Here is a 12,512-nt window from a genome sequence, read left to right as displayed (position 1 = left end):
TGTTGAAAATCAAAATATGATAACAAATAGCTAAAAAATTTAAATTGTGAAAACAGTTATTATGTACGTCGCATGAATATTCATTACATGGACAGATGATGTCACATCACCACTTTCCTTTTCTCATGTTTTTAAATTGTTTCATTTTTTTATACATGTGTGAATATTTATTTATTTATTAAAACTTCTTTCAACAGGATAAAACATTTATCAGCTCGCAGGCTGTTTCACATAATGGTCCTGCATAAAGAGAAAAATACACATATTAAAAGGAAAGATTACAAATAGTTAGGAAAAGATGAAAACTAAAATGCAAATAATGCTAAAAGTGAAACATCAGTAGGAAAAAAGAACAAATAGTAAGGTTTACCTTACAGTAAGATAAAGAAGGGAAGGAAACAAAAAGATATGTCTCCCTTGTAATGAAATAAGTTGCAGCATTGATTCTGAATATGTAATGCACTTAACCAGTTGTCATTCCAATTTTTTTGGTTCTTGAAGGAAAAAAAATTAATAAACCTAATGTGATATAATAAAATACAAAAGAACAATTGGGGGTATGGCATTAGCAGTTTGCTCATTAAATATTTATTGCAGACAAATTGACTCTGTGAGAGATCGTAGCTCGCAACACGCCTTTTTCTTTACAACTTTTCCGGCAGACATAAGCAGCCATCCGTCATGCGTGTTGCTCTTTGGTTATAATGAATCAAAGAGCCATGATCTAACTACGAAAATTGGCTGAAAGTGAAACAAAAACTACTTTATAACTTGCATTATGTGAATTTCCTCAATAATTCAAGTTATTTCTCGGTGTCTTTCGGAATGATGTCAAATTGGCCAATATTTATGTACAGTATAAATAGAATGAGCGCGGTAGTAACCCTACTGATCTGTCAAAGATCTCTAGCGCGGAAAAGTTATAAAACAGTAAATGTGTTCTAGAATGTTTTTGCCATTTCAAAGTTGACCCGTCCAAAATAATCAGACAGGCAATTATAAAGTGGAGGCCATTGAGTAATTTCTGTGGTCTATAAGGTTAGCCACTATAAACTGAAAATTGCACACAAAAAATGTTTCCTTTATTATCGGTTATACCATCCTCGCGTTATGTGACAGAAGGCTGCGGTGCAACAAAAACAGAAGTGACATTATTTTTACCAGGGTCTTGCTCGGATAGCTTTGTTCGAATAGTAAATTTACGGATCTAACCGAGATATGAACTGACTGTGGAATTGTGGACAGATGAGGCTTCTCATCATATATTACGAGATAAATGGATTTAAAATCATTTTTTTAAGTAACTAGGATTAAGAGGCCGACTCGGTGTAAAAATTGGCAGAGGTAAAAATGGCAAAGGTAATCCCGGGTGGATGGCCAATTATGCGTGACACCCCCTGAGCAGTTTCTGAGCAGTTTTTTCCAATATATGGTGTAATGAAAATATTATTGAAATGTCATTTTCTTTAAAAAAAATGAAAATATCTTTTATTGTACCTTAAGTATGCAAACATACAAATCATTTCACATCCGCTCCTGAAAGATTTTTTTTTTTTGCATTTCATGATCTTTACCTCTGTCATTTTCGCCTCTGCCATCTTTACCTCGATCTGCCAGTTTTAACTCCATCATTTTTACCTCTACAATTAATACCTCCCGGGGCACTCATATTTATTGCTGATGTACACATGCGTGACCAAATTATTTCCAGACACCCCCTACACGAGTTTTTATGTATGTGCAAGATAACCAAATAAGTTTTCGAGGTCTTCATTTACAAATTTTGGCTTCTAAATAAATTGTCGCCAGAATTCATATGACCCCTAAAAAGTTTCACGATCCGTTTTCCCGTTTCTCAGACCCGTTGCTTACAATCGGGAAGAACCCGAGCACTTTTCAGAAACAAGGAGGAAAAAGCTCGGGGAAAGTACATTTGGTTAGTCTTAAGAAAAGCTTTGGAAAAAAATACCCTAAATACATTTGACCCTGTAATTGACCAATCTTAAAAACTTTTCTTGCTTAAATTCGGTGTTTTTGATACCGAAAGCCCCCGCGGCCGCCTCTTAAACTGAAAAAAAACATCCCTAAACACGCGTTTTTTTTTTTGTTTTTTTTTTGGGGGGGGTCACGCATGACTGGGCATCCACCCGGGATCGCCATTATTACCACTGCCATTCTGTCATTTTTACCTGGCACCAATAGCCCCCCCCAAAAAAAAAAAAATAATAAATGAATAAATAATGAATAAGTATTACATTCGACACAGATTCCCGAATACGTTTTCACCTTGGTTCTTTAAGAACCGTAAGGCAATATTCACAGTCGTATAGACATGAAATAATTTGAAATTATTTATGAACTAGGATTGAGAGCCCCCCCCCCCATTCGCTCTCATTTTGCTTTTATAAGAACAGCAAAGAATATGTACAATCATAAAGAGAAAACTACGAAAAATGAACAAAATTAACATTATGACCTCCAAAATTGCTGTCTAGAATAGCCTCGAGTACTAAAGAAGCATCATTATTACTTCGGTTATACTGTAACGTTGTGTACCAAGGATAAAGATAATAAATGAATTATTAAGATATTGTTTGAGCCATTCACCCATTGAAATTGATCGTGAAAAGTCAAGAGAACGGAATTGAATTTTGCCTTACTCGTAGGTTTCAAAACCATGCTACTTCCGCCTCAAGAACATTTTCATTATGGTCGATTTGAACAGCGGCTGCGAGACGGCATACGATATGGGGTTGAGCAGGCTGTTGAGATACGTCATCCATCCGAAGAATAGCCGGACTGATCTTGGTAGGCCGTGGATCACAAGCACGGGTTGAACTGAGTAAATAAGGATCATGACACTCTGCGGCAGCCATGACACCACAAATGCGATCACAATCAATAGAAGGGTTTTGGTTGCCTTGCTCATCTCGGTGGCCGTCTCACGCTGATTCTAAAATCGGGTTTAAAAAGGGAAAAACAAAGATCAGTACCAAATACGACTTATCATATATATATATATATATATATATATGTGCGAGTGTGTATGGAGTGTGCTTTAGAGAAGTAATTAATGCTGGCAGGCCAAGTGCAGAAACCTAGTGTTGTGCTGCTGTAGATTAAAGTCAGAACGGGGATCGAAATTTGTGCCCTCGGCATCGTCCTTGGGTTTGGTTTTGGACAAGGCCAGGAAATACATGTACTTCAGAAAATTGAAGGTAATGCCTATTGGCTTTGGTCTAACTCGTCATAGTATCCGGCCTTGAGCATAACAATGGAGTGAAATACACATGGAACTGACAGTAAATAGTGAGGGGGCTCAATAAGATTAAAGTCACATTCTTCCAAACTCTCTTCTGCCTTCTAATATTTCACTACGTTGAAGGTCCTTGCGCTTCTGGTTTGAAGTGGAATGGCCAATCGACTGAATATTTCAGACCTTTACACTATCGTCAAGCAAATGACAAGAAGATTCACCAGACCAGAGAGGTTGGTGAAGGGAAAGATTGAGAAAACCATATATACTGGTGAAGTTAAACAGAGGATCGAAAGGATTAAGAGTTCAATAAGCTGCTGGATAGACTAGTCTCACAGGATTTACCTGATATTTGATCACTTGAAAACGACCTGTGAATCTGGGCCAACTAATTATCTATAAACGAAGAGGATCGTAATGCCATCATTCATAACAAAAAGAATAGACATTTCAGAAAATGCCGACGATAACCCAGTAGATATACAACACGTCTACTGACATCGATCGCGACTTTAGAGATACTCTATTTTCTATTCAACTGAATAGAAGAAGATTCAAGGTGATATCTGTTCATGCCCCTACTATAGACGGATGACACTGTTGTCCATTAGAGAGGAAAGGCTTCTAACACAACTACAGACCGATAAAAGTTTTTCATTTCATTTAATTTCAAATAAACTTGTATTTTCCTCCATTTTACAAATTCACATGAAATCAATTTCCATAAATAAAATAAATATATACAACTTATGTGTACAGAGGAAGGCGTAGGTCCCTTGAAGCACATGCTTGTGTCGGGATACGCCTGTTGTCCACTAGAGGGAAAAGGTTTCTAACACAACTACAGACGGAGACACTGTTTTCCATTAGAGGGAAAAGGTTTCTAGCACAACTACAGACGGATGACAGCGTTGTCCATTAGAGGGAAAAGGTTTCTAACACAACTACAGACGGATGACAGCGTTGTCCACTAAAGGGAAAAGGTTCTAACACAACTACAGACGGATGACACTGTTGTCCATTAGAGGGAAAAAGTTCCTGTGAGTTCTGCTCAACGAAGAGACAACGAGAAACTGCTAACATCGTTGACTTACAACTCCAAGGCCAGCAGGCTGACTTTGGAAAAAACCAAGTCATTCACTTACTAGACAGAGCCTATATACAACCTTACTTGATGCTTGAACAATGAAAATAATCTCGCAAATAAGTTAATTTTGTCAACTAGGAAAACAGGAGATTCGACAACAGATTCTGTTGCGATCGCTGCATGAAAAACTATTTCAGAATTCAATCAAGGACGTCTTATAATATTGGTGTGAACGAAGGGCTGCCATTATGACCACGCGCCCATTTTAAGAACCATTTTTTTTTTATACATGTTATAGTCACAAACGGAAGTTTTGTCGAGTTTGGATGGTTATATCAGAGTAATTAAAAGATATTTATCTTATTCTTGATTTAACGAATTGAATAGACACGACATAGATTGTAAAATTATGGTGCTGTACGGAAGGATAAGAACTGTTTTCTGCAAGTTGTAGTTTTAAAGATTTAGACTTTAGAAGGTTGAACCTTTATCATTTTACTGCAAACAAGTAAAAGAGAGATTCTCACATTTGTTGAATTCACTGGGATGTCATTGCTATCCTTCTTCTTCAACTCATTACTAGGGCTCTCCGATGATGACGAGTTTGTGTTGGTGGTGAGTGTGCTGCATGATGATGATGCCATCTCATTTCGAGGTGATGAGGTGCTTCCTTCCTTCCGTCTTGTCATCGCAAACTGTTTCGAAACTTCCTTGCCCGCGAACGAAGACCGGATCTTCAAGACGATTCTGAAGTAGAGCACAACGATTAAACAGAATGGTAGATAGAAGTAAACAATGAACGTCACTGTGGTGGCGAACGGCCTGGCACGAAACCAGTGGGTGCAATGGCGGTCATTGTCAAAGTTGATGATGAATTCAGGTGTGGTGATGTAAAGGAGCCAGAACCCTAGGGACACCACCCACGGGATAAGATTCTTCATGACAGCCATTCGCTTGCTTCGTGAAATAAAATGGTTGATGGGATCGTAGGTAGCACGGTGTCGGTCGGCGCAGATCACGACTACGGCGAGGTTCGAAGCGGTCAGAAACCCAGCCTGCACTGCTGACATCACCCTGCACACCTTATGCGGAAAAGGGTAGTATCCGACGTGGGTATGAACTATCTGTGGAATCAGAAACAACCCATCGAAGAAGTCCAGAATGGCCAGGTTTATGATGAAGTAGTTGTTGTAGGTGCGAAGTCTTTTCTCAATGCTGAATGCTATAAGACTAAGAGAGTTTGCCACAATGATCATAGCGGTGAACACGATTGGCCACAGTATTCCGTTGATATTCTTCACTGTCGAAGAACTATCTATAACATCAGGAGGATTAATGGAAATGTTTGTGAAGGAGACTGGATAATCTGTGAAGAAAACGGTTGAAAAGAGTGGTGATTCGGAAACATTCTGCACATCAAATTTTGTCATTCTCAGTATGACACGACTAAACAGTTGCCGAATAATATGAACTATTTTCGTTATTCAGACTTATGGTTTGGAAGCTTTTGTTACGTGATGTGGCAGTCTTGGTCGACTCGACAGCAGAACAAAAAACGGGTAGACTAATTTCCGCGAGGTTTATGCGAAGGATTTTTATACATATTACCCCAATCAGCTTATGCTTCTGTAAACATTGATTGTATAATGCGGCATAATCAAATTCATCGCAAAGGAGACAGCATTTGAATAATGCGTAAGGATTGGCTTGTGTCGTTGAGTCTTTTGAATATTTGATACAATAGTAAAAGGAAAAGAAAATTTGTGATGAATCTTAATGTATTATAGATGACGATATCCCCTAATTATGAATATATGTATTTTTTCAAATATCTTGAGAAGTTGAATTCCAGTAAAAGAAGAAAAGGGGAGTTGAACTTTTGAAAGTGACAAATAAGAATTTTGTCATGGGAGTCACCTAGGGCCAGGGTACACAATAATTCGTTGCCTATCCAGCTACTTTATACCTTTTGCTATACCCCCTCCTGTCTCCCTCTTTAATTATGCTCTTTTTGCACTGTTTAGTGTCATTGGTGGCATGCCAATTCATCACTGCCAACTCGTCAACTCACTACATGGTCTACCTTCATTTAACTAATGCCATTAAGTCCATCACATTTCTTTAACAACCATTTGGTCCAATCATCACTTCGTCTAATCCCCAGTTCGTCTATTACCATTTCGTCCAATAACCAGTTAGTCTATCCATTTTCATTTCATTCAGTATGCCATTAACACTTAAGATTAATTAGACGACATGGAATATGGACTAAATGGCTGTTGGATCAACTGGTCATTAGACGGAATGGGAATAGAGTCCATGCGGTGATTGGACGAACCGACGGTAGACCAAATGATAGTAGACGAGTTGGCAATTGGACGAAATGGCATTAGACGAATTGGAAATAAACCGTTTCATATACCAGTGGCGTGATCAACCCTAAGAAATGGAAGGGGCAGACATGGTGCATAGGGCAAAATCATAAAAAAAGTGGGAGAGGGCAAAGGGAGCGAACAATATCAGTGTTGACATTTTTTATTCTAAAAATTAATTTATTATTTTGCTTTCGACAATATAAATTTAGAATTTTTGGGGCATATTTCGAAGCCCCACCCCATATTTACGCCAGTGATCAATATGTTTGATTAAGTCTCAGCAACTTGCTACCATATTATTTTTTCCCCTTCAATTACCTTTTTGTTAAGACAGTATAATAATTTAAAGTACAAACAATTACAGTTTTACTGGAGTCCTTTTCCCTCATCCCGTTTAACGATAGCACTTTTTTGTAACATGTGAAGATACAGTGTAGATGAATTTTGTGATAAATAAAAGTATATATGAACAGAAAAATAAAAATATCATAAGGCTTAAATGGACAATGCGAGCGCGCAGTGCTAGCTGATATTCTAACTTCACTTATAGAAAAAAGGATCATTTTAACGGCTGTTGGTATGAATAAGAGTATACATGTATCACCAATCAAATGAAGCGTGGAATAATCTTCTTTTGCTTTTTGTTATTGTGTCATTAGATATGGGGTATTCATCATTTATGAATTACTAAGTATTATCTATTGTTAACAGATCAGATTATGAATTTAATCCTATATTTAAAAAAAGTAGGGTCATTTCGATATTCATTCAGTTCCTTCATTCCTGGCTCATTCCAGTTCCTGCTACCTCAGCCACACTAGCTTAACCGACTCCAGACCGATCAAAGCTATTACATCATGACATTACCATCGATTGTTATTGAGTGGGTTGCGTTGGTGGGACTGTAGCAACAATTTATGCCACTGTAACTTTCTGCTTACTGAACACTTTTCGCAAACTTTCAAACGTCAGCCTTTTTTTAACTAAAAGCATCCATACTTCATGCGAAATCTTGGTTTCTAAGACAGCAATCGGTCTTTTGACATTCCTGCTCTATAACATAATGCAAAATTCATATTGTAAATTATCGAAATGAACAGCAGGCCTGCCATTTCAATGGCTTCCATGCCTCAAAGTTCGCCTCTGATAAAAATATTGTTGAATGTAGCCTCTTTTTTTATCGATCTCAACCTTTTTCTCGTCATTTTGAGTTGCTGCATAACATCTTTGTACTCTTTTGCACGTCTATATTTCGATAATTGCCTTCCCCGGACTGTAAAACTGTCGCCTGGTCGAATGAAGAACTGGGTTTGATTGGCCTTTGGTTGGGGTCCATGGATATAAAGATTATATTTTCTATCAAACTACCTGGAAGTAGGGCGGCTGATCTTTATGCATATGATTTGATTAGGGCAATAGATTGAAAGAAATCCCACTCTTATTCAGCGACTTTAATTTGATTATATACGGCTTGTATTATACATTTTGCTTATCAGCACGACTTGTATGGGTATTCTTTTCTCGATTCCACAAAAAGGTTTAGTAATTCCACCCTGAAAATGTCAAAGTCAGAGAAAATGTAATATATATAAAATCAGAACTGATTTAAACTTAAGACTTTGAATTATAATAAACAAAGAAGACCCATGATGCAATAGAGCAATGCGACAACACTTTCCCCTATTTTTATCACACGTTAATGATGTTATATCATATTGATCATGGTCGAAGATGCTACTTTATATGCAACTAAAATTCAACCCCGTGTCGATGCTTTCATAACAAATCTGGTTGAAAAAAGTAGTGGTTACGCAACAGGGAGAGTAAAAAAAAATAATCATAAAATACATCACACATGAAAAACACACAGTGCACACAATCTACTTCAGCATGCAACAGAGACATAACCAAAAGAACACGGTTCTGTAATGACAAACGTAAATAAAAATCAAAGGAAACGGTAATTTCAGCTACGAACAGTGGGAATAATATTTGAAAGTTACCAGTGGAGTAACTACAGGAGGGGGCACGGAGGGCACTTGCCCCCCCCCCCCTCCCCCATCGTCAAGCCCCAAAAAAACAAAAACATGGGGAAAGGGAGAAAAAGAAACGAAGTGGGGGAATAGATTTTTGTATATTATATTATGTTACATATGTAATATTACATGAGAAATATTTCGTCATAATTTTATGAAACATTATTTGCTTAGGGCATATGTGTTCATCATCCCTGGTGCTCGCATTGTCGCTTTTAATAATTATAACATCCCGTTTTCAATTCAATATACACCAAATATATTTCCTCGCATTTCGAGCAATCATTGTTTTATGTAGTGAAATATGCTTCTTTTCCATGGTTATTTAAAGGTCAATTCCACCCCAGAAATATGTTGCTTTGAATAAATAGAGAAAAATCAAACTTGCATAACGCTGAAAATTTCATCAAATTCGGATGTGAAATAAGAAATTTATGAAATTTGAAAGTTTCGCTTATTTTTCACAAAACAGTGATATGCACAACTCAGTGACATTCAAATGAGTCAGTCGATTATGTCCCTCACTCACTATTTCTTTTTTTTTTTCTTTTTTTTTACAGATTTGACAATAAGACCAACTTGACTGACTCATACAGTATTAAACAATGCTAACTACACATGTTCAGGGAGGAATTACTCGTTGCTTCACTTGACAATGAGGAGAAATTTAGAATATTTCATATTTGTGAAATATTTCACATGAGAAATTACAAAAGAAATAGTGAGTGGGTGACGTAGTGAGTCTCCTCATTTGCATACCGACCAGGATGTAAATAGAACTGTTTTGTGAAATTAAGAGAAACTTTAAATAGTCATAACATTCTTATTTTACATTCGATTGCAATGAAATTTTCAGTGTTACGCTTTTCGGATTTTTCTCTTTTTATTCAAATCAACTTTTTGTCGGAGTGGACTTGTCCTTTAAAGTGATTGCCCCCCCCCCCCTTTAGCGTCTGAATATAAAATATTTCCGGTCCGTGCATACGTTGGCATTAGTGGATTGGTGAGACATGTCTGATCTTCATGAATTCCTAAAAATAGTCCTTAAAATGTTCGTTTTTCTGGTCTTGATATAAAAAATTTTCACCTCGCGCTCGCATCATTTGGTTAGTGAAATACGTATGGTCTTATTAAATTCCTACAAACAAGCCTTAGAATGCCCCTGTTCAAAACTGAATTTACAATATTTTTCGCTCGCGCTTCGCGCTTGCAATATTTGATTAGTGCGATACATATGTTAATGATTACAATGACTTCAAAAAGTGCTTTATGTGTTAAGGTGTAATGCAAACAAAATCAATACTATGCTGAGATGACAATGGTGAGAAAAACATACTCTTCAAGAATTAAAAAAATATTATTATTGTTGTTGTAATTATTATTGTATTAATTGTTATCATTATTCTAGGTCTTCCCGTCCAAATTCATCAAATTTCATTCGATTTGACCAAGTAATCATTCAATTCGGAATGAATATGAATGACGGATGAGATCAACATTTAAATTGTCAGACAGTAAGTTTAATTTTAATTTCATAGGCATGCGATTTCTCGATTATCTCACTTAAACATGCGAAAAGGCGATTACATTAAAAGAGCACGCGAAGTGCTTTTAAATTCGTACCGACACCGTCTTTACAAGTGGTAAGGAATTCCAATTAATTATCTGGATAGTGTTTTTCATTGTTACATAATCCCTGTACTCTCAACCCGTTTTGAAATACTTATGCAAATTTGATTTACTTTGCATTGGATCTTTACCATATTGAAAAATTCTCATTCCTCTGACAAACCGCTATCGAAGCAACAGCCTATTTTCGCTCCACTTCCACAATATACCTACCTACACATGACTACAGTATGGCGGCAGCCCGAGGGGAATACATGAACATTTCAAACACCGATAGAGCCGGGTTGGTCGAAGCATTCGATAATCATCAAGATTACCCAGAACTTGTCAATGCTCTTGGAATAAATAGATCAACGGCTAGGTCGATTATGGCGACGTATGTTGACACGGACGAATTCACAAGCTACCTAGGGCGGGGCCCGAAATGTGAAACTCTACATATATGCGCAACCTTCTAGAGAATATCATAGATGGTAACCCACTCCTAACCCTTCGTGAAATGAAGGAGAGTCATAAGCCCGGGGGCCACTTACATTGACGAGTGGATACCATATGCGCGACCAAAAAAACACGTAAAAAGGATGTCTTTTTCACGATAGGGCACGTTACGTACGTAACGTGATAAGGGTGTCAAAAACACAAAAATAATGAAAAAAGGGTATCTATTTCGCTAGGAAAATTACGTGTTTAGGGTCGAATTTGCGGGGATGATAAAACAACATTAAAATGTTTTATAAATGATGTCCTTTTTGCCCCAACACTTCGTGTTTAGAGTCCAATTTGCTCGAGGTGTAGAAGGTGGGGTCGTACTAAACCAAATAAGGTAAAGCCGACGACCGAAGGACCCATAACAATGAAACATTCCTGTACTTGTTTAGGGGTTCATTTCAGGGAACATTTTGCCAAGAGTATCGTTTGTTTCCAGTACTTGTTAAGGATAGGGTTTCACACGCCAATACTTGTTAAGGGGTGCATTTTCAGAATATGGAAATTACGTGTTTAGGGTGCTTTTCGAGACCCCATGTTCGCGCATGGTATCCACTCGTGAATGGAACTGTCCCCCCCCGGGGGTCATAAGTGGAACTTCCCCAACAAACCTGTAGTCTCTACATCCACTATAGCCAGGGCACTTGATGGGATGCTGCTGACAATGAAAATGGCAGAGGATGTCACAGATGCTAGGAATACCCCTCGTGTTCTTGACCAGCGTCAGGAATATGCCGAGTGGTTTCTCGAGCACCGCGTCGTGGGAACTTGAATTGTGTCTTCATTGATGAAACAGGATACAACATCTGGACCAGGCGTACACGCGGGAGAGCTCCACGTGGTGTTCCGGCCAGGAGGGTGGTTCACGGCCAGCGAGGTCGCAATTGTAACGTGACCTTCGCGGTTTTCGCCGCCATCGGCCTTGTCCACCACCGAATCGCATTCGGAACGGTGACCAGAGAGAGCTTTGAGGGATTCCTCGCCGAGACCGTTGCTGAATGTGACCAGATGCTCCCGGCAGACGACCCTATCTACCTAATATATGATAACGCAAGACCTCATGTCCGCGCCCAGCTACCAGATGGAGCTAACCCCATCATCCAGACGAAGCTTCTTCCTCCCTATTCCCCTTTCCCGAACATGACGGAAATGGCTTCTTCATCCATCAATCTGTGGATGAGCCATGCACCGTGGCATATATATATGTCTGGGAATGGTTGTACCATTGCGTACACTTGGCTGGTGTAATGGCGTCAATATTCTGCAGAGCAGCCTCTCTAAGGATGTCACCATGCCATTGCTGGAGGTTTACCCCTGCATCCTGAGCTGCCTGTCTATCTCCAAAACGAAGCTGCCATGCTGGTTGAGCCAAAGTCTTCTTGACGCCGGCCTTGAAAGCCGAGTAAGCTGAAAGACTTTGATGAATTTAATGAATGATCAAAAGAAAGCATATCCCAATGCTATGTATCAAATCCCTGTCCCTACCTGATGTAAATAACAATATGTAAACATGAAAAAAGAAGAAGATGAAGAACATGATTCACCCACTTATTTAGATAATTAAACAATGATTTATAACCATGTGAAAGTTAACCAAAATAGTTATGAAATAAAATAAATCTCATTGAAGAGATTAGAAAAAA

At 38.2% G+C, this 12,512-nt stretch overlaps 1 protein-coding gene across 1 annotated transcript; it reads right to left on the bottom strand.

Moving 5' to 3' along the window:
- Window positions 1-2,546: 2,546 nt before the first annotated feature.
- LOC121417939 (5-hydroxytryptamine receptor 1B-like) lies at window positions 2,547-6,135 on the bottom strand. Its single transcript, XM_041611653.1, has 2 exons — window positions 4,871-6,135; window positions 2,547-2,953 (listed from the first exon to the last, which is right to left on the bottom strand). Exons 1-2 carry the CDS (start codon window positions 5,771-5,773, stop codon window positions 2,681-2,683), a joined length of 1,176 nt encoding a protein of 391 aa, XP_041467587.1. The 5' UTR covers window positions 5,774-6,135; the 3' UTR covers window positions 2,547-2,680.
- Window positions 6,136-12,512: the final 6,377 nt, after the last annotated feature.

The sequence above is a fragment of the Lytechinus variegatus genome, chromosome 7 (genome assembly GCF_018143015.1).
Source record: "Lytechinus variegatus isolate NC3 chromosome 7, Lvar_3.0, whole genome shotgun sequence".
Classification (NCBI taxonomy): domain Eukaryota; kingdom Metazoa; phylum Echinodermata; class Echinoidea; order Temnopleuroida; family Toxopneustidae; genus Lytechinus; species Lytechinus variegatus.
The sequence above is the reverse complement of the archived record's forward strand: the minus strand, read 5'-3'. Positions and strand labels throughout refer to the sequence as shown.

Coding starts and splice junctions, on each gene's coding strand:
- LOC121417939 (XM_041611653.1), bottom strand. CDS start 5,773: ATGACAAAATTTGATGTGCAGAATGTTTCCGAATCACCACTCTTTTCA. Junction 2,954..4,870: donor TCCCAGTGAATTCAACAAAT/GTGAGAATCTCT, acceptor ACCCGATTTTAG/AATCAGCGTGAGACGGCCAC.